We start from the raw sequence: 26,440 nt of genomic DNA, 5'->3' as shown, positions 1-26,440 counted from the left end.
TCTCCCCCTCCCTCAGCCCCTAGCAGTCACCATCCTGTCTGTCTCTGAATTTTACTACTTTTCCATTCATTCTTATGTTCCCCAAATCTAGCACATTGCCTTGCACAGAATAATGCTTAATAAATGTTTGTTGAGAGTGCATGAAACCTCTTCTCTAAGATGCATGGGACAATACATCTCTTAAGTTTCTTTGTACCTGCCTTTGCAATAAAGACTTCTTAGATCTTAAACTGGAAATTCTGGGGCTTCCAAACTCTTCCAGTTCCCGAACTCTTCTGTTCAGGTTTCCCAAGAACAGAAGTTGTCCAAACAAATTCTCGTTAGGAGGGAATTTTACCTTCCTTACTTGGAAACGCCTAAAGTTTTCATTGCAGTTGGGTTGTAGACATGTTGTCCCCAAATCAGCTGGGAGAGGGAGTCCTGAGGCACAGTGACAGAATGAATATTGACGAGCAGCCAGAGCTGTCTGCATTTCAAAACTTGGCTTCACACACAAACACACACACACACACACACACACACACACACACACTCAATGTATATATATATGTACATTGCTGTCAAAATTTTAGCACATGTATTTTCCTTAATTCCTCCCATCTGTGTGAAGGTTTCTGCCATAATTACAGTTAACCTAGTAAAAGAGGCGCTGCCTGCGTTTTATCCTTTCACTTTCTTACAGATGCCTTTTGGGAGCCTGTAATTTTCTGTGTCATCAGAATTATACTCCAATACACATGTTTAAGAATTTTTTTTTTTGGACACACCACACAGCATGTGGGATCATAGTTCCCCAACCAGGGATCGAACCCGTGCCCTCTGCAGTGGAAGTGCAGAGCCCTAACCACTGGATCTCCAGGGAAGTCCCAAAGAACATATTTTAAAAATATTTTGGAAAAAAGATGCAGTCTTAATTTGTGCATCAAAAATGATTTTGGGGGCTTCCCTGGTGGCGCAGTGGTTGAGAGTCCGCCTGCTGATGCAGGGGACACGGGTTCGTGCCCCGGTCTGGGAAGATCCCACATGCCGCGGAGCGGCTGGGCCCGTGAGCTATGGCCGCTGAGCCTGCGCATCTGGAGCCTGTGTCAAAAAAAAAAAAAAAAAAAAAAAAAAGATTTTGACCCAGTCCCCTTGCTGGAAAATAAAAACCTGGTTGTCGATAGTTAAGAAAATTCCAAGAAGTGCAGCAGGTCATGTCCCAATCCTGTCACCCTTGCTCTTGGCACTTAGATTTTTCATGGGCAGAGTCGTTGTAGTGATCCCTTTTTTGGAAACCATGACATATCTCTTACTGTCTCCTACCCAGTGTTTTTTCCTAACATGCTGCACTGCTGCATCCTGGCTGCTCATTAGAGTCACCTGGAGAGCATAAAAAGAAATTAAAAAAAACTTTTTTTTTAAGCCCTGAGCCCCTACCCCTAAGGTTCTCATTGTTACGTGTGAGGTGGGGGCCCAGGCGTTTTAAAAGTTCTCCATGGAATCGTACTGTGCAGCTAAGGTAGAGAATCACTATGTTAGAATGATGGTGTTGCTCAGAGGCAGAGTCTAGGCTGTGTAGCCATACTTCGGTGTGGGTGGGCAGGTTGCTTTTTCCAGCCTAGTCCACGTCTATTCTATGCTATGTGTATATTAGCACATACTACCAACCCCACCAGAGCCTCTGATGTGTCAGTGACTGTGGTTTTCTCTGACCTTTGGTCTAACTCTATAACCATTTGTTCCTGAGGCATCTTGCACAGAGCACTGAATTCCACTAAGCAGAACCCCTAAGGAGAGTGGCCTGCACTTCCCTCATGGCCAATCAAGCTGGACCTGAGGCTGTGTGAGCCGGGTGATCCTGGGGTGATGCAGGATGCCCCAAGCAAACCAGTGCCCCAGAGGAAACCCAAACCTTGCAGTCAGCCAGCAGCCCAGTTGCTGTTCCCCCTCCTCCCTAACCGGGCCCCATCCAAATAAACTGCTTTGATGGTGCAGGGAAAAGGTCAAATTCTCTCCATAGCATCCTCCTGCGTATTGGATTTCCTAGTTAACTGCACGTGTTTAAAAACAGGGTTTGCAGCTAGACCTGATAGATGCAGGTTTGAATTCTAGCTGTGTCCTTGAGCAAATCACTAAACCTCTCTAAATCCCCTTTCCCTAATTTGCACACTGGGCCTAATAACACCTACCTCGTAGGATTAAATGAGATAATGTGCGTGAAGGGCTCGGCGCAGTGACTGAAGCGTAGTAAACACTCAGTAAATGGTAGTAGTGAGCCTTTGCAGGCGATGTCTAATCCCTTGTGGGAGGCGTTAGGTGCAGAAAGGGAGCAGAACTGTGCTGCCTCAGCAGGGAAGCTTCGAGGGCCAAGAAAGATGAAGCCCTTTCCCCCCAGACGTGGTAATTGAGTACAATTTGAAAGCTGGGATTGTAATCACCTTCTAAGGACAAAGCGCCCCATCACTTCTACAAGCAGCAGCCTGCTGCCTCTGCACATCCTCCGGCCATTTTCCCCTGCCTTCTTTGTTCTGTTTCCATGCCTGTGGGGGTGTAGGAAAGCTGCTGCCTTCCTCAGGTTGCTATTTAAAGACATTCTGAGAGATGCTGCCACCGCTGCTCCTAGAGCCACCGCGGCTGCTGCTCCCGTCCCTGCCACAGCGAGTGGAGAGTCCCAGCACCTACTTTCTGTTTAGGATCCCTGAGCTGTCATCCCTCCCAGGGGTTAACCATGAAGGCCATCTTGGTGTTTGTCCCTAAACTGCCCAGACTGTCTACATCCCTGTAGCATTTTGGGCACATAACCAGTTCAAATTTCCCCCTTATTCTTCAATGAAAATCACACATGATACCCCCCTCATCCCCTCCCCACCCATCTCCAGCTTGCACTTGAGATGCCCTCCTTATTTAACAGCCAGACACAATCTGGAAAGGGTAAAAATGCCATTTATCTCTAGGTCTAGCAGAGAAAAATACTTTAGGAATAAAAGGTTTTTGAAAAGCTCAGTAACCTCCAGTTAACAAGAATGCCGCCCTGAACTTCAGCATGTTTGAGATTCTCTATCTGTCAGGCATGGATAGGAATCTCTTAGACATTAGTAATCCTATCTTTCTTTGCTGACCCACCCAATGCTTTTCAATGAAGTGTCTCAAAAGCCCGGTCTTTCCGTTTGAATTGGTCCTGACTTCTTTTTTACAGACCCATCAAAGTGAACTTTGGGGTTTTATCAGTAAAGCATTTATTATTCTTTAGACCAGAGCACCCTGAATGAGGTCCAGATTGTCTACCTCCATTCTGCTTTCCCCAATTTATTTGTTTCCTGCCCATTATCCTAGAGAGGCTGCTCGCCTCCAAGACCTCAGAGCCTAGCTGCTCTCTGCTTGTCCAGGAGAGTCCTTGCTGGTGCTTTCAGCTCTGTGCAGTGGCACAGACAGTGTTCCCGACCGTCAGGTACCGACTCTGGCCCTGATACCACATCACACTGCATGGAGTCTCTTCCCCTCTTTTACAGCCCTTCCCTTTTCTTCTAACTCTCCTCCATTTATTCATCTTCCTGAGCACTCTTTCTTTGGGTCCTGCTCTCTATTTTTCATTTTCAGAGCCGTGCCTTTCCCCTCATTTTCTTAGCCGCTTGGTGGTAAACCCAACTACCTCAGTGTCAGAATAATAGTAGCAATGATACTTTGAATTATTGATCACCACGCTGTGATAGCAAAGTACTCTCATATGCATTATCTCTTTTGATCTCACAATAAACTTGTAAGGTAGGCAGTATACGTGCTTTATGCTCCCCACTTCGTGGTAGTGAAAATAATAACCACTTGCAGAGGCAGAATAATATAGTGGTTAATAAAGAGCATTTGCTCCGAGTCAGGCTGCCAGGGTTTGAATCCTGCCTCCACCTGTCACTAGCTGTGTGGGCAAATTGGGGATAATAACAGTACCTCTCTCTGTTGTGTTGTTGTGAGGATTGAATTACTATAGATAAAATGCCTAGAACCACACCTGGCACATAATAGGTACTACGTGAGGATTAGCTATTGTTATCATATGTTCGTTCATTCATTTGTTTGTCAAAGGTTTACTACATGCCAGGGCCACTGCATGCCAGGCTGTACTCGGGGCCTCAGTGATAGAAGAGCAGCAAGATTGACAGTCCTGACCCTCACAGAGATCACAGTATTAGTGCCGCTTCTGCAGCAGCCATCACTTGCAAATCCTTGTGCTTGGATATTTATAGACAGTAACTCTCACAACAACCTTCAAAGGAGGCAGTGTTATTCCCATTTTACAGAGATCTCCGGGGTTCCAAAAGCCGAGGTGGTTTGCTCAAGATTCTCCAGCTGGTAATTGGGGTGTCAGGATTCACTTGACCCGATTCGCCTGCCAGCAGACCATTAGGTTCGACTGTCCATGTCTGTCTCTCCCAGATGGTGGTGAGCTCCTGAAGGCTGGAGCTGGCCCTCATCACTCAGCATGCTGAGCATGGTCTCCTGCACACAGTTCGGGAAATGTCGGCTGGCTTGTGCTCTGTTTATGATCCTTGACTCTGTCCCATAACTAGTCTCTTCTGATCACTCTCACTTCCCTCAGCCACCAAGCCGTATGTTGGTTATAACATGGAAGCACAGTGGTCAAAATGAGCGTTCTCAGAGGTGGACCTACAGCTTCCTTATACCACACCTAATGCTTATTTCAGCATGTCTTTAAACAGAATTATTTGGATTCTGGGGTCTCCTCTTCTTCTGGGCCCCAATCTAGAGAATCTTTTTGTCTGCCAGGCTGGTCTCCAGCCACCAACTCCAGTTCACTTGTTTCTCGTGTCGGCTCCTGCCTTTTATTTCAATGTCTGACTTCCCTGTTCTTTGTCTGTTTTTGTCTTTGTGCCTAGTACTTACTTCTTAGCCACAAAGGGAGCCACAATTCTATTAGCTCTATAGAAGACTGAATTTCTAAGTACAATTAGTGTATGCTAGCATTTAACTTTTTAATTCTTTTATATTTAGTAACCCATTTTTTCCCTAAATATTACAGAAGTATAGGTGGGAAGTCCTCTGCTAGATCACACTTTCTGGAATTCTTATTTCTGTAAATGTCTCATCTATCACCATTTGTGTTGTGTCTTATTGATCTCACAAAATAATACCAAAGAATAGCAGTTTCATTCACCTAAGTTCCATTTAGAAGTGTGACTTTTAAAATATTAAAGTTATTTCAAATGTAAATAAATCTACTAATTGCTAAATGTCTTTACTAATGGAGTTTGTGTTAGAGAGGTAGTCTGACTAAAGATTTTTTTTCCTTCCTCTGTTTCCCAGATATTCTGGGTTGTGGTTAATATTGTTTTTATAATCAAATAAATAAATAAATTTAGGAACTAAAGAGAAGAAATATATCCGCCATGTATTTCTTCTTTAGGTCTTTTTTTTTAATTAATTAATTTATTTGTATGTTTATTTTTGGCTGTGTTGGGTCTTCGTTTCTGTGCGAGGGCTTTCTCTAGTTGCAGAGAGCAGAGGCCACTCTTCATCGCGGTGCACAGGCCTCTCACTATCGCGGCCTCTCTTGTTGCAGAGCACAGGCTCCAGACGCGCAGGCTCAGTAGTTGTGGCTCACGGGCCTAGTTGCTCTGCAGCATGTGGGATCTTCCCAGACCAGGGCTCGAACCCATGTCCCCTGCATTGGCAGGCAGATTCTCAACCACTGCGCTGCCAGGGAAGCCCCCTTCTTTAGGTCTTAATGCAGAGATACAACCACCACTCTGGGTGTGTTCCGGGTCAAGCTCATTGAAAGTCAAACACTGTTTTCCTGCTTTTCCATTGTAAGTGCACCTGTGTGCCCAAGGCAGTCTTTTGCTCACACGGTCCCCTTTTCAGTATGTTTTGCCAAGCCACGTCTAACCTTAAAGACTGCCCTTGTCCCTGAAGCATCAGCTTTGTGTGCTCCAGGGAACTGGCACCTGGAAAGGACGGGGAAGGGATGGAGGAGAGAAAGTGTGTGTGTGCATGTTGCACTCACACTCTAAATTCTTTTAATAAAGGGCCTGAACCCCACCCCTTTCCAAAGAGTTTTCAGACTAGGAATCCGGGTACTTCTTTAAGATATCCCCGGCCCACCCCACTCACACCCTCCACCTCCACCTTTCCCTGCAGTCCTGGGGCCTTGATGCGTGGGGGGATGAAGAGCAGGTGTGTCGTACTCTTAATGAGAGGTTTCCTCTGTGGGATTGCCTATATCCTGCCCACCACAGAGGCTCCTGTGAGTAACTTTACCTTTGAACTCTCCTTGTATTCAGCCCCTGATCCATGGGATTTGGTGACAGTCCCTGGCTGGCGGGAAGCTTTGATCCTTGGGGAGTCCAGAGGAAGTCCTGTGATGTGTGGGATCCCAAGCGCTACAGGGATTGGGGAGAAGCTGTTCCAGGGTGGGTTGCTAAGATAGACCCATTAATTAAGAAGGAGTCTTTGCCTAACACTCAGTTACCTAAAAAAGGAGATCCGGTAACTGAAAACAAGGAACTCAGCACCCTTCAAGTACAAAGTGGTGTTTGCACAAGCATTATTGTGATTTTAAGGACACAGCAGTGCCAAGGAGAAAATTCCTACCCATACCAGGAAAGGACAGAGTACCTTAGCAGACCAGGATGCCTTAGAACTTTCCTTTTTAACAAGGAAAAGAAAGCTAACCTTACTTTGAATGTTAGGATGCTCTAGCAAAAAATCTCTAAGATATTTCTGACTAGGTGAAAGATTCCTCTAGAAAAAAAAAAGATGACCTTGTGATAAACAGTGGGAACACTAGAATTTCTATATAAGAGACACTGGGCTATAATTTGTTGGAGAGAGTGTTAGGAGCCTTGTCTTTAAGCTCTATTCACATAACAAGCATGCTGGGTTTGCTTAAACTCTGCAGTTATTTGAGGTGGCTTGAGAGTGAGGGGACAATAAAACTTCCCCAGGCCACTCCTTGGTGCCACCCATTGGCTACAGATGAAAGTCAGAGCAAAGGCCCTTTCACACGGTAGGGAAACGTTCTTCCTCCATCCACCTCTGCAGGCGGAAATCACTTCCTTTGCTTCCACAGAATCACCTACACTCATCTCTTAGATTGAGGATCACACTGCCTAGTGTGCGTGTCTGCCTCCCCGCTGGCTGTAGCTGCCAGAGGGTAGGGTTCGTGCATTATTCACCTTTTTATCACCAGCACACTGCCTGGGCACGAAGTAGGCCCTTGATAACGATTACTGAGTGAGTAATCATGAATCAGTAGCTGTGGGGAGCCATCCTCTTTCCAGAATCGTCTCTCCTTTTCACACTGCTGGCCTTGAGGAAAGAGAAAGCTACGTTATGAAAGAGCAGTCGGGCATAGTGCACAGTCAGAGGCAGACGCCTGCACTTGGAGACCTGACTCCTGTGTGACCCAGCAGCTCTGGGAGAAAACCCAGGAGACAGCTGCACAGCAGAGATGGGGCAGCATCTTTGTGGGGTTTGCCCACAGGATTCAGGCACTTAATGCTGCGACATTGGGCAAAGAGCACGGAGAGTTGTCTGCAGGGCCAAGTGCATAATATGTGGGGCCCAGTGCCAAATGAAATTGCGGGGTCCCTTGTTCAGAAAAACAAGGAAAAAGTGCCGTTTGAGGGTTTTTTTTTTTTTTTTTTTGGCAGTACGCGGGCCTCTCACTGTTGTGGCCTCTTCCGTTGTGGAGCACAGGCTCCGGACGTGCAGGCTCAGCGGCCATGGCTCATAGGCCCAGCCGCTCCACGGCATGTGGGATCTTCCCGGACTGGGGCACGAACCCGTGTCCCCTGCATCGACAGACAGACTCTCAACCACTGCGCCACCAGGGAAGCCTGCCCCTGAGGTTTTTAAATATATTCTTCCTTTCTTCCACAGTCTCTCTCTCCTTTCACTTGTCAAGGTGTTTATTATTTGCTATTAATGTTGTTCTAAGTTGAGAACCTTTTAAATGTTAGACTGTTAGCATGGATTTTACTGTTCATCTTTATATTGTGCCAGTGCCATGCTGATTTTAAATGCAAATGTGAGTGTGTTGACCTCGTATGTGGGGTCCCTGAAATTATGCAATTTGTATTCTGTAGCTGGTACATGCATATGTATTCCCTGGTTTCCGAGCATAGTTTCAGTGGATGTTCTTAGAAGTTTTAGTTTTTACCAAATAAGAAACTGGCCAGGAATAGCATGCATGCATGCCTTCTTTCATTTATAAATATTTTTTAGATATCTGCCATGTGCCAGTCACTATATGAGGCATTGGGACTATACCAGGGTGAACAAGGCAAGATGTGGTGTCAGTGTCAATAGTACATGTGAGCTATTGAGGAAAATGTATTTTTAATTACACAATAAATATTTAAATTACCATTGTGATAGGGGCTACAAACAGAGCTATAGGCAGGGTAGGAAAGCTTACCTAGATGGGAGCTAGGGAGGCATCCCTGAGGAAGTGGCATTTCAGGCTGAGGGTGAGTAGGAATTGTAGGGTGAAGAGGAAGTGAAATGTCTTCCAGGCTGAGGAAACAGCCTATACGAAGGCCTTCAGCTGGGAAGGAGTTTTGCTCAGACAAGGAAAGGAAGAAGGCCCACACAGCTGGAGCCCAGGGTACAAGAGGGAGACCAGACAGTGACCTGGGGGGCTGGTTTTGTGTACCCCGTCCCCTACCTTCCTCCATCCAATCCCCAGTGCCTGTGCTATTCGAGAATATCAAATGACAGAAAGAGCTCTTTCTGTATTCTTTAGCAAGTCCAAGATGTGTGATGCTACACACCTAGTGTACTTGTGTGGAATGCTTAGGGGACTGTGGGGCTAAGACCCACCCCCAAAACTGATAAATTTAACTACATCATAGATGTAAGTGTACTTGTTACCCACTGAAGTAACCACTTCCCAGCATTCTGTTCACCACCTTCAGTTCACTTCCTTTTCCTAAAATGTGACCTCTGTTTGCTCGAACCTCTCTTCATACACTCTCTCTGCTCTCAGGATACGTACCGTGTTCTGTTCTGTATTGTCCTCACTTATGTTCATGACTTATCCTCCCCACCAGAGCATAAGCCTTTTTAAAGGCAGGTTCTATATCTCTTTTACCTATTAAATGGCCTTAGGAAAATCTTTGTCTAGTAGTTAATTCAGTTTAATAAAAAGCATTTATTTTTTAATAGGTTATATATTCATAGAATGGTACAAAAGGATATATAATCCCCCCCATCTCTCCCCAGTGTCGCTTGCTGAAGACAATCAGTATTTTTGTAGAAGTAGTCTGTGTTTACAGTATATAGGCTGTTATATATATTTATTACATTGTTTTTATGAAAAGCCATAAAAGTGAAAGAATGAATGAATGTCTCCATTCTCCTATTTCTTTTTTTTCTGATCTTCCTCCTTTTTTGAAATTGCACACTGCACACTGGTACAGCCTTCAATATTCAGCCAACTCTTGAAGTTCCAAAGTAGTAAGAGGAAAAAATTTTAAATCCATTTGAACCAATTATTGTCAGAGATGTTTACATATGGTGAAACAAACCCAATTTGGTACACGTTATTAATAAATAGCCACGGCATAGCGTAGTGGCTAACATTGTAGGCCCCATTTCCTCTAAGCGAAATACAAAACCCAGAAACTATAAAGGAAAAAAACTGATAAATTTAACTACATCAAAAATGTAAATTTCGGGCTTCCCTGGTGGCGCAGTGGTTGAGAGTCCGCCTGCGATGCAGGGGACGTGGGTTCCTGCCCCAGTCCGGGAAGATCCCACATGCCGCAGAGCGGCTGGGCCCATGAGCCGTGGCTGCTGAGCCTGTGCGTCTGGAGCCTGTGCTCCACAACGGGAGAGGCCACAACAGTGAGAGGCCCGCGTACTAAAAAAAAAAAAAAAAAAAGTAAATTTCTTATCTGGAAAATAAAATTTCACAAAGAAAAAATGCCAACTAGGGAAAAAATCTTTGCAATTCATATGATAGGTAACGGACCTCTCTTTTTCATATACAGAGAGCTCTTACAAATCAATAAGGAAAATTTGATTACACATACCAGAAAAAAAAATAGAAGTAGTTGATGTATCTATTAAAAAGATGCAAATTTAAAACAGCAAGATGCTATTTTTCACTTCCTGAATTAGCCAAGATAAAGAGTTTGCAATATATATCACTTATGAGAATATGGGGAAATAGGAGTTTTCAGAGTGATAGGTAAAAATATAAATTATTACAACTTCTCTGGCCTAGCTATCAAGATTTTCAGTGTGCATTACCTTTTGACCTAGGAATTCCATTTCTGGATATTTGTCCTACAGATACCCTTGTATATGTCTGCAAAGATTGGGTACCAGAATGTTTATTGCAGCAATATTTGTAATAGCAAAAGATCTTCAAAATATGTTGGGTATGGGGGGAATCATGGTACATAACAGTGTAGCACAGCGGTCCCCAACCTCCAGTAGCAGTCCATGGCCTGTTAGGAACCGGGCCACACAGCAGGAGGTGAGTGGCTGGCAAGCGAGTGAAGCTTCATCTGTATTTACAGCCACTCCCTATTGCTGGCATTACCGCCTGAGCTTCGCCTCCTGTCACATCAGCGGTGGCATTAGATTCTCATAGGAGCGCAAACCCTACTGTGAACTGTGCATGTGAGGGACCTAGGTTGTACGCTCCTTATGAGAATCTAATGCCCAGTGATCTGAGGTGGAGCTAAGGAGGTGATGCTAGAGCTGGGCAGCGGCTGAAAATACAGATTATCATTAGCAGAGAGGTTTGACTTCACAGAGACCATAATAAATCAGTTGCTTGCGGACTCATATCAAAACCCCATCAGTGGGCTTCCCTGGTGGTGCAGTGGTTAAGAATCCACCTGCCAATGCAGGGAACACAGGTTCAAGCTCGGGTCCGGGAAGATCCCACATGCTGCAGAGCAACTGGGCCTGTGAGTCACAACTACTGAGCCCACATGCCACAACTACTGAAGGCCGGGTGCCTAGAGCCCGTGCTCCGCAACAAAAGAAGCCACTGCAGTGAGAAGCCCGGGCACCGCAATGAAGGGTAGCCCCCGCTCGCCACAACTAGAGAAAGCCCGCGCGCAGCAACGAAGACCCAGCGCAGCCAAAACTAACTAAATAAATAAATTTATTTTAAAAAACCCTATCAGTGAGTGGCAAGTGAAAACAAGCTCAAGGCTCCCACTGATTCTGTGTTATGGTGAGTTGTATAATTATTTCATTTATATATTACAATGTAATAATGATAGAAATAAAGTGCACAATGAATGTAATGCACTTGAATCATCCCAAAGCCATCCCCCCGACGCGGAACAGTTGTCTTCCCCGGAACCAGTCCCTGGTGCCAAAAAGGTTGGGGACCGCTGGTATAGCACATAATCCTGTGCTTTAAAAAAGGGAAGGGGGGCTTCCCTGGTGGTGCAGCGGTTGAGAGTCCGCCTGCCGATGCAGGGGACACAGGTTCGTGCCCCAGTCCGGGAAGATCCCACATGCCGCGGAGCGGCTGGGCCCGTGAGCCATGGCCGCTGAGCCTGCGCGTCTGGAGCCTGTGCTCCACAACTGGAGACGCCACAACAGTGAGAGGCCCGCGTACCACAAAAAATAAAAAATTAAAAAAAATTAAAAAGAGAAGGGAAGTGGCGCAGTGGTTAAGAATCCGCCTGCCAATGCAGGGGACACGGGTTCGAGCCCTGGTGCAGGAAGATCCCACATGCCACAGAGCAACTAGGCCCGTGCCACCACAACTACTGAGCCTGAGCTCTAGAGCCTGTGAGCCACAACTACTGAGCCCACCTGCCACAACTGCTGAAGCCCGAGTGCCTAGAGCCTGTGCTCCATAACAAGAGAAGCCACTGCAATGAGAAGCCCATGCACCACAATGAAGAGTAGCCCCTGCTCACTGCAACTAGAGAAAGCCCGCACGCAGCAACGAAGACCCAACGCAGCCAAAAATAAATAAAGTAAATAAATTTTTTAAAAGAAAGGGGGGAAAGGGGAAAAAGGCACATGCATATATATATGCTTGTAAATACCTAGAATATTTCTCAAAATTAAAAATGATATCCTCTGAGAAGGGGAAGTAGGAGTCTGGGGTAGAAGAGAGACTTATTTTTTTAATATGTACTTTTTGGTACTGTATTACCTTTTCAGTAAAAGTAAACAACACAAGCTCTGAATGTTTAAAAACTGGCTCTACCCCTTTTTTAGCAGAGTAACCTTGGGAGGTTACTTAACCCTCTAATCCTGTTTCTTCATCTGTAAAGTGGGGCTTTCCTTTCTTTATATGACTGGCATAAAAATCAGATAATATATGGAAAATACTAGTGCAGTACCTGACCCAAAAAATAGTAACTTTTGAGGCAAAGAGCCCTCAACCAGGAGTAACTTTGAAAGTGGCTGCAGACAAGACATGTGACCCCCTGTGACGTGGAGTCTTCAGTCCCTCATTTGACTAAATGATCCCTAAGGCCCCTTCCTCTGAGTTTCCCTGTTCTTCTGCTAGAAGAACCCATTTCTTGCTAGAAGTTCTGGCTCCCAAGCCAGGAGGACTTGGGACAAAATTAGAAGCTCCTGGGAGTAGGTGCTCTGGCACCCTCCCAATTCCATATCAGACCATCAGATCAGAGTATTGGATGTGAAAAATGGGTGTGACTGTGTCTATGGAGTCCTCTCTTGCTTCCCATTGCAGAGTTGGAGTTGAAAAAAAATTATAGTGACTGAGGGAACGACACGGACATGAAACAATGGTGGAAAAATTTTAAAGTAGTGACAAGGAAAAGCATGGTTGCTGAAGAAATAGCCTCCTGCATTCCATAAGATAGGTGCCTGTTCTGTGGGTGTCACAGAGGGCTTTGTGGGAGCTGGAGAGGAGAATGCTGGTAAACATGCTCTCAGGAGCAGCCGTATCTGGGCAGTACTGCCTGCCTGTGGTCCTGAGGTCTGTGCCATGCCTTGGAACTGAAGGGAGGGGTCTGGGGCTAAAAGGGAGCAGCAGCCACCAAGGCCAGTGTAGTGAGGGGTCAGGAGTGCATGAGAAACCCAAAAGGAAGCCTACCTCAGTACAGCTGCCAAACTCGATCTCCAACCTGAGAGGGCCATGCGTTATCTTCTTAAAGGAGCCTGTGGGTTTCCTCACAGAACTCCTCAGACAGGAGAAGGCAGTTAGGTCATTCTGAGAAATGTTGGCACAGTAGACAGATGGCCATGACTCTGTCTCTCTCATCCAGGTGCTGAGGGACGTCCTCAAGGATCTCTACCACCTGCTGAAGCACGTGGTATGTTTGGAGTCCGATGACGTTGCCAAGCTCCATGCCCAGCTGGCCCTGGAAGAGCTGGATGAGATAATGAGAAACTTCCTGTTCCCACCACAGAAGCTGGAGAAAAAGATCATGGTCCTGCCATAGACCAACCTCAAAGGACATGGAGGAGGCAGAGGGACCAAGCAGCCAGAGCAGTGCCCCAGCCTTCCAGCAGGTGGCCCCACTGCCCCTTTGGTGCTGGCAATATGGCTGCCCCCGGAGGTGGCTTTATGTCTCTGGTCCTGTGTGTCTTCGGGCTGACCTTCCTAAAGCACCTATTTAGCCATCCTGCATCCAGCCTGAAGTGTGTGCCGATAAAAGAAAAAAAATTACAGATCTCATTAACCTGCACATTTTTCACTGTCCTGTAGCATTTAGAGAAGGATGTCTACCTGATGGCAGTATATTTTTAACACAACCGGTGGAATTTGATTAATTGACCATTCTCTTGTGACTTGAGTAGAAGTGGTTGGCCCGCCCATAGGTCACATGTCTTGATATTCTTTCATGCTGAGATTGTCCCTCTTGTAGTGAGGAGCAGCCAGAGCTGGTCATCCTTGGATGCTCAAGAGGCATTTCAGGGTACAGAGACACAATTGTAGGGAGGGAGGGAAAGGAAATTGTTATCAAAACATGCAAAACTGGAATAAAACTATCTTGGCTGGAAAGAATAACAGGTCTGAATCTGGTCTTCTGCTTTTGAGATGGAAAGCTATGGCGCTGAGGATTTGATCTCCAGAAAAGAGAATCAAGCTGATTGAATCTTCCAGAGAAGAAAGGTAAGTGCTGTGTTTGCCCTCCCAGGCCGTTTTCTTTCACTCCCTCTGCTACTGTTAGCACAAAGTTGCCCTGATTATAGGAGAAAAGAGCCACAAACATCTCAGATGAGAGAGTTTATATCCCGCCTTCAGTCTTCTGCTCCTTGAGAAAGAGGAATGCTTAGACAATGTGTTCGTGCTAAATGCCTGTTGGAAAGTGCATTATGTATTGGTGACCTGATGCCAGGTTTACTGAAGTCATTTCACACGTAGCACTCTAGACGTCTTTTTATCTATTTATATATTTTGGTTACTGAATTTTGATTGCAGCTAAAAGAGAAGACAAAAAGGACGTACTGGATGATCGCTTCAGACAACCCCTCCCAGTCATCAACACCTTGGTGAGGCTAACCCAGAGTCCTTAACCAGTCCTCAGCTCTGCAGGGCTGAATTTTATCACAGGATTCTATCCCCAGTCTCTGGTGACCAGGGCCAGCAGAACCAAAACACAATTTCCCAGAACTCTCAGGTGACTGAAGGACTGTCTAGAAGCCCACTTGCCAGTTAACATCAGGCTGTTTTCTTCTGGCCACATTACAGGCATGTCCTTAGCTTAGAACCTTTGTGGTGAGCATCCTTTAAAGAGGCCAGCTCACAGAAAGCTATGGCCCACAGGTTAGCCTAGAGAGCAGTGAACAGAAGCAGTCAGATGTTTTCAAGGAATATTTCCGTTCAGCTAGGGTAGCTGGATTATTCCATTCTCCAAATCAAGGGTGTCTAGAAAATCAGGATTGGGCTTTCAAGTCAGAGAAGAATCTCCTTTGGACCAGCTGGATATACACTAAAAGTTTTTATTTCTTGGCCTTCCTCTAACTAAACCCCATAAAACCCACTTAAGATAATCAGATTAGGTATGTTAAGATGGTTGGTTTAACTTACAACTTTATTTGCATTAAATGTATTTCAGTTCTGAGGACATATCCTAATTGATCAGCTTGATTAGACTGAGAAAGTCTCTAGTCTAAACACCTAGTCTAGGGAGTGCCTCACAAAGCATTCTGGTCCCCTTATCTCCATTTATAAATTGCCTCTTAATTTGAATTATTTGGCAACTGGCTAAAAGCATCTGTTCTTTATTGATTTTGATGGATTCAGTTTCAGAGAGTGACCTTTTCTGTCCTTGTTACCAAACTCAAGGGGAGGATACCTTAATGTAACCCTTCTAAACACCAAATATGACCAAAATATTAAAAATTACCAAATTGTAAAATAATCTCCCATGTTTATATATATAGATATCTATATCTATATATGTCTCCATCCTTGAGAAAGAGCATGAGAATTGAGAGCTTTACGATAATAAGAACGCAAAACTTAAGAAAAAGAAAAAGGCACAGAACTCCAGGGGCAGATGGCAGGAGCAATAGTGACACATTCCTGCACAGGCCCGAGAGGTGTGTCTGCTTCTGTGTAATAGCAGCGTCCCTGTGCTTGCCTCCCACGTCTGCCCGTCTCTCCTCCCTCTGTGGCCACCTCCTCCTGCTGCTCCTCCAGTCTCCTCCCTTTGTCTCTGCTACAGAAACTCTCCTGGCCTCGCACCTCCAGTCCCCTCCACTGAGTAGCAGTCTGTCCCACGCCCCCCTGTATCACCCATTGGTCTTTTACTTGCCCCCTTTCCCTTCCCTGCTTCTTCCTCCTCTTCTAGGCCACCGGCACATCTCCCTTGGTCTCCAGAGGATGGCACTGTGGCAAGAGTCAGGCAGGGGCCCAAAGCTGTGGCTGCAGCCAAACCCCAGGCTCTCTGCCCAAGTGTCGACTGGTTGATCAGGTTAGACTTACTGGACATCCTGGAGAGTTTCCCTCTCTGCTGTTTTGTCCTTCCTCCTTGGCACAAACTTACCCTTCCACACACTCTCTGTTATTTAATCAGAAATCTCTTAACTTGCAGTTTGCTCCTTATCGTCTCTCCAAACACATACTTTTCCATATGTTCATATTCTTCTTTCTTCACCTCTCTTCTCCATTCCTTCACTTTCCTATGGCTCTGCCGACCCATCCACGTGTAAGGGCTGACCACGGACAGGAGGGTAGGAAAGCGAATCACAGACAACGACGACAACAATTTGTTGAGCATCTACTATGTGCCAGATGTAGCACCAGGTGCTGAAAACACTGCAGTGAACAAAATGCTTACCTTCAGGGGAAGCTTACGTTGTAGCAGGAGGAGACAGGCAACATGTAAGATAAAGAATAAAGCAGGATATCAAATGGTGATAAATGCTCTAGGGAAAAATCAAGTCGGGAAGGAGAGGTGAGGAGTGTATGGGGTGAGAGCTGTGAGCTTGGATAAGTTGTCCAGAGAGGGCCTCACTGAGAAGTTGAAGTTTGAGTAAGGATCAGAAGGAGGTGAAGGAGCAGCCATGAAGACACTTGAGGGAAGAGTGGTCCAGGCAGAGGGAGTGGCGAGTGCCAGGGCCCAGAGGTGAGAGAGGAGGGGCAGTGCTGCTGGGCACAGTGAGTGGGCAGGAAGTAGAGCGGAGGGGGTGCAGGGGGCAACGTGCCGAACAACGTGGAGCCTGTGGACCGCTCTGAGTGAGGGGGCAGCCGCAGACCTGTTTCCACCTGAAGCCCCTTCAGCTTGTTTTTGGAAAGTGCTTTGAGGCCAAGATGATAAAAGCTGTAAAATGGGAAATGTATTGAGCCAGAAGGAGTTCACATCCAACCACAGTTTTTTCTCAGTTTGGAAGCGGTGAGCCCCATCCCCTTTCACCAACGCCTTCTTTGGCAGCAGCCGTTTCTCCTCATTGGCCCCAGAAGAAAGAGGACAGCAGACGGGTTGGTCTGGCCTCTGTCCCCACCCTGCTCCATCTCTCTGTGAGGCTGTGAGTGAAGGGAGCCTTGCCTGCTGCCTGCACTGGAGGGATGGCCAAGACACGTGAAAGTTGATCAGTTGGTTGGGGGATGATTCACCTGACTTGTACAAAACCAGATTGGCTTCTGCAGTCTCTCTGCACAGAAATCCAAAAGCTCAGCTGGAATTTCAGTGGCAAGGGAGAGAGTCAAAACGGGAGCTGAGTTCCAGGGTGGGCTGTGGGAGGCAAGCCACTCTGCCCTGACCACGACGGGGGCATGGGGGGTGGTCTTCTTCCACTGCCTCCTGGACAGCAGCAGGCGTGACCTCTAAGGGCTGTGCTGTGTCCTCCAGCGAGTTCTGCAGCCACAGAGCTTCTGCAGTCACAGCAGCCTCCCTGCAGTGCGCGGCACCTCACTTCCATGCACCACTCTGCTCCGAGCTGACTGGCCACTTGGGGGTTGGGGAGTTGTCTTCTTAGAACACCGGCTGCTGCACTCTTCCCTGCTGGCGGGGCTCAGGGCTGTGCTCAGCGTACCCTGTGCCTCCAGCAGGTGTAGAGGCAGCTCAGACCTGCACCATCAGCCCTGGAAGGGGCTGCACCCACTTACTTGAAGGGTCATCCCTCTTGTCCCTCCCCAGTGTTCTTCATGCTGACTCAGGTAGGTCCGTACTCCCAGGAAGCTCAGGTATTACCTGCCCCCACCCCTGTGACACTCTGCAGTCCCTGGGGGCATAGAATAGCAAGATCAGTTACTCTGTGTTTCCTTTAGTTTGGAAGGTCATTTTTTACCCATGAACTTGTATGATACAACAACATCGTGTGGAACAGAGAGGCAAACTATTGTTATTCCCTTTTGGTGGAATTTGGCCCAAGTCTCCTGGGGGGCTTGAGGCAGACTCTTTTGAACATCTCTTGAATCCTAAGGAGCCTCTCCCCCCAAAATTAGTATAGCAGCAAAGCCCTTTCAACTAGAGCACAGCTTGAGAAGCACTCAGGAGCTCATATACACGCAGGAGCCCCGGCATGTGGGTCCCACAAAGCAGTCATTGGAACTCTGCTGACACGAGCTGAGGGTTGCCGACCCCGTGCTGGCCCCCTGCCCTCAGAGTGCTGAGGAGTGGCAGAGCCCTCAGGTACAGATGCCCTGGCTGCGTGCGTGTGTGTGTGTGCATGCATGCATGCACGCGCAGATTATATGTTTTATGAATTATAACAAATTTAAAGTATATGTAACGAAGAAGAATTCGCAATCCTACCTCCACTCCTACCCCAAGGTTACCACTGACCAGCAGGTGGGTGTATATCCCTCTAGATCTTTCCTTCCTTTCATCGTTTTCCCAGACGAACACGAATATACCTTACTGCTTTCAAAAACAAAAATGGGATTGTCACCATAAAGAGTGTCCCATAGAATTTTTTCTTAGTTACATACCTTGGAGACACTCAGTACTTACAGCCCCCTCTCCCCTGTGATGTGGCGTGTCTTGCATTGTATAGGTGAACGACAGCTGGTTTAAGCATTTGCCTCTTGATGGTCGGTTGAATTATTTCTAAGTTCCAATGATTCTTCAATGATTCTCAAGCATAACTTTGCATACTGAAGTGTTTCTATAGGATAAGTCCTAAGAGGTTGGAAGGCTGGATCCAGAAGATACGAACATTTTCAGTGTTCCTTCCACCAACACGCTTGTGCCGACCTACGTTCCTCCATCCTCAGCTGACACTGCTTTAATAACCATGCAATGCAGGTTCAGTCACCACAGCAAAGTGTTAACACCATTCTCTAAATAATTCAGGCCCAGGAAATCTTCAGGGGATGGAGTTTTCTGTGTATCAAAACCACCGGTAGGGGCACAATAACACTTTGCAGGTGTGCTCACCGGGAGCCAAAGTCCAGCTACAAGTACTCGTCCTGGAGAGAAATCCTGAGCTCCTGCAGGTGTACTCAAAAGAGCTCTGACTAGGCTCTCAGCTCTGAGACTCCGCCCTGAGTGTTAGGGTATGCCTTCTCATAGGGTTAGAGGTGTCCCCAGGATAATGACCACAGTTCCCACACCAGACTCAGGACATCGGGTCTGACGGCCCCTTAAAGTATCAGGTTCATCCTGTAAAACCCAGGATGAATGATTGCTGTAGCTCTACATCACTGTACATCATAATCAGTTAACACTATAAAGAGCTTACTGTGCTCTTCTGTACACTTGACATATATTAATCCACTAAATCCTCACACTGGGCCCATGAGGTAGGTATTATTATTTTTATTAATTAATTTATTTATTTTTGGCTGTGTTGAGTCTTCATTGCTGCACGCTTTCTCTAGTTGCAGCGAGCGGGGGCTACTCTTTGTTGCAGTGCGTGGGCTTCTCATTGTGGTGGCTTCTCTTGTTGCAGAGCACGGGCTCTAGAGCGCAGGCTCAGTGGTTGTGGTGCATGGGCTTACTTGCTCCGAGGCATTGTAGGATCTTCCCGGACCAGGGCTCAAACCCGCGTTCCCTGCACTGGCAGGCGGATTCTTAACCACTGCGCCACCAGGGAAGTCCTGAGGTAGGTATTATTATTATCCCTGTTTTACAGATAGGAAAACTGAGGCACACAAGAGGCCAGTTACTTGCTCCAGATAATGTAGTTAGTGAGAAGTAGCCAAACCAGTGTTTGGACCCAGGCAGTCTGGCGCCCAAGGCTGAGCTTTTAGCCACTGTGCTTTGCCACCCAATAGACACTATATTTCCAAGTGGTAAAAAGCTGTTAATATAAGTGAGGATAAAGACAGTGGTTCCCTGCTTGTTCAGATGGACCATGTATGTCAAGATAAACCTCAGCCCTGATTCCCTCCAGATAGTGTCCACGTACATCAAAACCTAACCTCAAACACCAGAACTTGTTATAGATCTTGTTTTTGACCTTGTAGTTTGCCTAGCAGCCGGAGATGAGATTTGCTAAAGCCCCCCCAGCCCACCTGCTCCTGTACTTTGGCAGCTTTTGTAAATTGCTCATTGAAAGGCCTATTCTTCTTTCTGGGGGTGGCTAAGGTAGTAGACCCTTGAAGCTGCCGCGCCATGTGTGGGAACATAGAAAATGTAGTAAGTCTTCCCGTGAACTCCAGTCAGAGCCCAGAAATGTCTCCTTTGAAGGTTTGTTGTTTTTTGTTTGTTTTACCCTTTTACCTCCTGTAAGCAGGGTTTCGGTTTTCAGATTTTGGTATCTCAGAATGATAACAATGGATCGTTTTAATGCGTGTGTATGTATTTCTCACATATATACATTGATAGCTCTATTCCATACCATTCCTTCAGAGAAAAAAATGAGACTGGAATTAATGGCCCTATTTTGCAGAAGGGAAAAATAAGGTCCAGAGAGATAAGTTCTTGCAGATGGGAAGAGACAAAGGGAGAAGCGAGTGAGTGCACTAGGGCAGAGAAACTTCTGACTTCATTTGCTAGTTCTTATAGGAACCAGTTAGCCAGCACCCAACTCCATCTCAGAGATGCAGGGGGGCTGAGGGTGAGAGTTGTTGGTATTACGAGAAGAGGGCAGTTTGCGGGGCAGATTCGGAGCTGCAGGAGCACCCTCTCTGCTGGGGAACAAGGAAGAGCTACTGGGCGTTTAAGTGGTTTATTAAATGATGTAAAATTTAATCTTCACTGTCTGCCTTAAGAGCTAAAACCTGCTCAGAACAGTGGCTGGGTGGGACACATTCACACACCCCTTTATTAGACCACACACCACTTTCCAAACTTTAAAACTTATGGTGACCTTGTTAATCTTAGGGAAGGGCCAGCCTGAAATTAGGCTGTCTTTACTAAAAGAATGGTGGTGCTGATGCTTTGAAGAGTTGGGCGTGGGGTGATCCCCCTGCCACTTTCCAAAGAAACTGTATCAGTGCTGTTCAGAGAGTGCAAAGAACAAGGCTCCAGCATCAGCCATGTGGGTGTTTCTCTGTGGCCAAGGCCAGGACCATGTGAGAGAGAGTCATGGAGACTCCATGCCCCAAAAGAGAGCAGCCCATATCCACTACCCTAACCCATCCTCTTGGTAGGAAAAGCCCTCAGTGTGCAGAAGTCCTGTCCTTCGTAAAACAAAAACTAATCCTAGTTGTTTTTGGCAACTCTCTCCTCCGTGGCTTTCCCCCAGTTCTTCTGGAAAAAGCAGGCAGCACCTTTGCCAACAAAAAGATTATATCAACCCAATTCCAGGTAGATCCGGAGATCTGGGAGTGGCGTGCCCAGCTGGTCCTGTCTGCCCGCCTGTTTCTCCTTGGCTCTCCCCTCCTAATTTCCACCTCATATCAGCGTCTTTTCTCCTTTTTCTTTTTTTTTTCCTTCTGGCTTAGTAGCTCATTGGTTCATTGTTAAGTTTTTAAGGTCACTTAATTCAAACAAGTGTGGCAGGCATGGTGCTGGAGGAAAATGGATAGATACTTGTACGCTCTGGAGCTCACCTCTGGGACTGGCTGGCTGGCTGCTGTCCTCCCAGTGCCAGAAATGCACTTGCAAACCCAGCTGAGGAGAATCCTCAGGATACGTCCTCACTGCTGGCTGTGTAATAGAATCTCCTAGGGAATTAAATAAAAAATTCAAGCCTGGGGCTCACCCCCAGTGATTGTGACTAAATCGATCTGGGATAGGGTCCAGGCATTAGTGTTTTTCAGAAAGCTCCCCAGGTTTTAAAAGTCTAACGTGCAGCAGCCAGACGTGAGAACCACTACATTAGCTTATCTGGTGAGAAAAGAGGAGAGAGAGAGAGAGAGAGAGAGGGAGTGGGAGGGAGAGAGAGAGTGTGTGTGTGTGTGTGTTAGGGGGGGTGTCCTAACAAAAAAAATCTGAGAGTGGGACATATTTTGGGGGGTCTCTCCCCACGAAGGAGCTGATGAGGACTGCCTCTACCCTCAGCTCTTCTCTAATTGCTTTTATGGAGGATCCAGCTTCGGACCTCCTCTGTGACAGTGACTAACAGTGTCTTTAATCAAGAACAAGGACATGAAGCAGAAGCGCCAGCACATTTAAGAACTGTGGTTGATGTTATTGTAACGAAGCCAGATGAATTTGGAACAAGGTTACCTTAAGTGGTTTTGTTCTTCTGCTGATCCTGCAACTGGGGCTGTAGGCTGGGATTGCATCCCGCTGAAGTCTGGGAAAGTGAGTGTGCGCGCTTGTGTAATGAGCAAGTACACGTGTGTCTGTTCTGTGTACAGTATGTTACGTGCACGTGTGGGTGTGGACATACCCATTGGTACTGGCATGGGGGTAGGTTTACAGCACCCAGAGGAGACAGCCTCTCCCTGGGCAGGAGTGCAATGCTGTTGACATCATCATTCTTGGAAATACTTTTTTTCAGGAAAAGCATCCTTTCAGGGTACTACTAGAGCCCACATTAAGTGCACCTGCCTCCCTTCCCCAGGATCACCGTGACCCTGGACGAGGGGCTGAGTGGGGGCTGACACCAGCTGGGCTGTGCCAGGCAAGCCGTGTGCCCTGGCTCTGGGCTGTGTTGCCAGGAGGAAGGAAGAAGGAGTCTTTTTATAATTTACTCAGAGCTGCTAGATGAGCAGGCACAGCTCTACATACTCCCCTCTTCCCTGCAAAAATTCTCTCAAAGGAACAGTGGGAGGGATTTAAATAAAGCAAAGTACTGGAGTTTTGGCTACCACTAATCCTATATCCTGGCCCTCCCAACTTTCCTGCTTTCTTAGCAGACGGAGGTTGCCAGACTTTTTCACATGAGCCCATGTATGATATGGGCTGTATCCCACCCAGCGCTAGTTTAGAAGGAAATTCTGTGAATTTACAATTCATATCATTTTAAAATAATCTTTTTATTACAAGACTATTATACTTGTTTATAGAATGTTTGGAGAATACAGAGAAAAGGGCAAAGAGAAAAAAATTCATTGTTCTACCACTCAAACAAACCTGATCTTATTATCTGGGTGAATTTCTCTCCTGCCCTTTAATTCATAGGATTCAAAAGAAAACAACGTAAATGTAGTCATTCATACATGACAATTTTTGTATCCTGCCTTTTTTACTTAACATTGCATTATAAGCATTTTTGCCTATTCCTACTTTCTCTTCCTGAACATTACATTATATTCAGTAGCTGCATGGTAGTCTGCCAAGCAGGTAGGTTATGGCTTAAAATCGCCTTCTGGATTTCTTTCTGCATTCACCTGGGGGAGGGAGAGGAAGGAAAGATGGCCAGGAAGAGCTTTTCCTGTTCAGGATTTCAAGAAAGCATCTCCAGGACTGGCTTGACACTTGGTTATCGTTCTGTGTGCCCTTCTAATCCTGACCTTCAAGCCAGCATAAAAGAACCTAGCCCCTTAGTAGGAGCTGGCAGCTCTGCCTCCAGCAGAGCAGAGGCCCTTTAATTTGAAATGAAAATGACTCTTCTATCCACGGAGAGAGACTGGAGTTAAAATCTAACCATTGTAACTGCAGGACAGAAAATCCTTAAGCCTGCTTCTTCAAACGTAGCACCTAGAAATGGTACTGATTACAGAGTACTTGCTGGTAAGAGGGAAGAGTTATGAAGGGATAACTTTGCTTGGTAGTAGCTGCCTTGCCGCTGTCAAGGCACACGCTTTCCACTTGGAATTATGTATGAACTAGTATGGCAGATTATTAGGCTGCCTTGAGGAGGAGGCCCTGTGTAGTCAGCTGGGGGGCATAACCAGCTACTCTGTGGGGGCCAATTTAAATTCACCTTCATTACCTTCAAGAGGTTTTGATCGTGGTCAGCCCAGAGGAAGTGGATGGGATGAAGCCTGGAGGGACTGGGGGAGACCTGGTGGCTTGGCTGCCATCCCCCATTCTGCTTGGCTTCGCTAGAGGCCGTGGGCTGGATGCCAGGGTGGAGCACTAAAGCGTGAGGTCAGAGGGGGAGGGGGCAGCCTGTGGAGCTAGACCATCCCTCCGCCCCTCCCCCGCCCAGTCATTCACTAGGCTACCAGCAGAGCAAAGCAACTCCTGGTTACTGGCTGGCAGGGTTGTCCCGCAGCTTCAAGCACGAGTGATGACAAGAGGGATCGAATGGCAGGCTCCTATTGGCACAGAGGTATTTGAGTATTTCATGGGTTTGGATTTGAAAATTAGTTGAAAGGTGAAATATGTGTTTGTGGTACTGTCAGCTCCAGTCATCTCAAAACCGCCAGAGCTTTGAGAATGGCCCCCTCCACCCTCCGAACTGTAGAAGTCTCTTTTCCTTGATTATTCCTCCACCTGTACTCTCACTTGTGCCCAAAATAGTTGGCACTGCCTGCCCTCACCTCCACTTCCTGAGGGCAGCACCAACAATTCTCACAGCTGCCCTTTCTCACCCCTTTTTTGTGGTTTATCTGCCTCCTAACAGGTCTCCTACCCCATTCCTAGTCCTTACCCCAAAACACCACTGGCTCAGCCATCCCCAAACAATACTTACAACCTCTTACTACCTTGCTCTGACAACTTCAATATTCTCTGTTACCTACTGGATAAAATCCAAACTCCTTATTCAGTCATCCAAGGCCTTCCAGAATCCATCCCTAGCTTCCTTCTTCTCTGCAGCTAGACTTTATCAGACACTTTCTACAGAGCAGGCACCGTTGCAACTTCTTCAGTGTAAATTTCTTGTTTCATCCAGACCTCTCTTTTGCTGGCCTTCAAACACACCTCACCCATTCCTCTACCTACTCTTGTTCGTGAGCTTTGTTTCCTGTCTAGAATGCTCTTGTCTCTCTACACAGTCAGCTCAAGTCCTCCATGAAACTGCCCAGCCCATACCAGCTCACAGAGATCTCTTTCCTGAAATCTTCAAACTCTTGCAGTTGGATTCTCTCATCAACATTATAAACTTTGTTGTACGGTGACTTAATTTTTCAAGTGTATTTTTCTTCAAAACGGATAACCATCTAGATGGCAGGGACCAGCCTGAGACTTTGCAGTGCCAAAGCATCCTTCTCTGCTCGGATCAGGTCTTCAGTGTTTGGTAAATGAATGTTGAAATGCCACATGAATCTTCTGCTACAGAGCTGAATAGGAGGCTTCCCTCTGGAACCTGTGTAAAAGCCAATTCAGCAACCTCTGAATTCACATTTTTAAGTAATTGGGTATGGAATTAGTCCTATTTCTGAATCCCCAGTGGTAAGCAGAGATAAACGTGAGCTTTATTGTATCAGACCCTTAAGGATTCCCCTACCCATCTCCCCCTGAAGAGATGAATGCAAATAGGTCACGGCAAAGTGGATGTTAATTACAGGCGAATCCTGCCGGGCCACAAAGGTAAAGACTCTCCAAGCTGCCTGATAACACCAGGTTGCTGGCCCTGCAGACCAGAAAAAGATAATTTGCTCCCCGGGGGAAGCCATTTAGGGGGCCAAGGCAATTGATATGGGCAGAGTGTTGACTGTTCTCATAATGTTGCATCTGGACCTGCCGTTCATTTCGGAGGTTTTAACTGACTAGTGAGGTTGTGCTGTACCAGCGCAACCCTGGAACCAGCTGCGTGAGACAGGCACTAAGCCTGTGGGACAAATTTGGAGCCTTAGAAATTAACTAGGCATGAGATGATCCTGGAGCAGCCCCAGGAAACTTGCACCCAAGATGTCATGTTGCTGTGTTGCTGAGGGCAGACGGGACCTTTCCAAACTGGCTGTTCCGTTCCTAAAGCGTCTGAACAGGTCACTTGCAAGTAGCCAGTTGGTTGGATCTGACTCACAGACACATTTGGCCTGGCCTGTGGAGTGTTTTTTAACATTTGAATTAGTAGCTAACACTTTAATATGAGGAGATTTCACATAAAAATTTGGATTTCTGGCTTCTCAACAACAGAGCACCTGGCCACGCTGGGCCCTCCCTCTCAAAGGGACATCGCCTTTAAATGGGACCTTGGCTCCCCACCAGGCCGATGCACTCATCTTTGTTGCCGCCCAGACCCTGCTTGTTTCCCCTGTTCTAAAATTTTGCAGATGGCAAATTTGGGTGGGAGGTAGAATCAGATAGCTCCTCCAGTCTCTGGCAACTCCAGGCTCTGTGATGCTCCTGGATGTAGAGGCGGTGGCCTAGGGCTCAAGGAGTCCATAATGCAATTGAGACAAGGCATTTTTCATGAACACTGATCTCTGAACTTCCTGTCGCCAAGTGTCACATCCTGGAGGGATAGGCACGTAGAATCCATAGCATTGGCAAGCAGATGCCATTCTCTGGTTGAAGTTGGCTGCAGTTAACCTTTACTGAGCACTTACTCTCAGTCAGTCGCTTCAGTCCTTGTGACATCCATGTCAAGTAGATACTCAATCCCATTTCTGGGATGAAGACACTGAGGTTAGTGCCACACGGCTAGGGGCAGAACTGACTCCAGAGTCCTCCTCTTAACCAAGGGCTTCTCTCTCCACCTGTGCATTGTTTGCTCTTATTAGGGCCCATCTGAGGTTCAAAACACATTCCCATTGCGAATACTAGTTTTAAAAAGCACACAAAGAATGTTTAAACCATGTAGCATATTAGTAATGATTTTCTCAAGCAAAAGCCAGAAGTGATTTGGTTTATGTAACACAAGATGTGGG

At 46.6% G+C, this 26,440-nt stretch overlaps 2 protein-coding genes across 3 annotated transcripts in view; both read left to right on the top strand.

Annotated features, from left to right (window-relative positions):
• The window catches only part of TANGO6 (transport and golgi organization 6 homolog), a 184,705-nt gene extending 165,385 nt beyond the window's left edge, over window positions 1-19,320 (top strand). For both annotated transcript variants that reach the window (XM_024733730.1, XM_024733734.1), the window contains 2 exons: window positions 13,215-14,065; window positions 19,294-19,320. In XM_024733730.1, the coding sequence (XP_024589498.1) occupies window positions 13,215-13,391 (177 nt within the window). In that variant the 3' untranslated portion in view covers window positions 13,392-14,065; window positions 19,294-19,320. The remainder of the gene's footprint in view (window positions 1-13,214; window positions 14,066-19,293) is intronic.
• A 78-nt stretch (window positions 19,321-19,398) lies between these two features.
• HAS3 (hyaluronan synthase 3) overlaps window positions 19,399-26,440 on the top strand; it is a 19,757-nt gene continuing 12,715 nt past the window's right edge. Inside the window, exon 1 of the mRNA XM_024733294.1 lies at window positions 19,399-19,446. The gene's annotated coding sequence lies outside the window, so the exon portion shown is untranslated. The remainder of the gene's footprint in view (window positions 19,447-26,440) is intronic.

This window comes from Neophocaena asiaeorientalis, unplaced genomic scaffold, assembly GCF_003031525.2.
Source record: "Neophocaena asiaeorientalis asiaeorientalis breed wild unplaced genomic scaffold, Neophocaena_asiaeorientalis_V1.1 scaffold90, whole genome shotgun sequence".
In the NCBI taxonomy this organism is placed as follows: Eukaryota; Metazoa; Chordata; class Mammalia; order Artiodactyla; family Phocoenidae; genus Neophocaena; species Neophocaena asiaeorientalis.
This window is presented reverse-complemented; position numbering and strand designations above follow the sequence as displayed.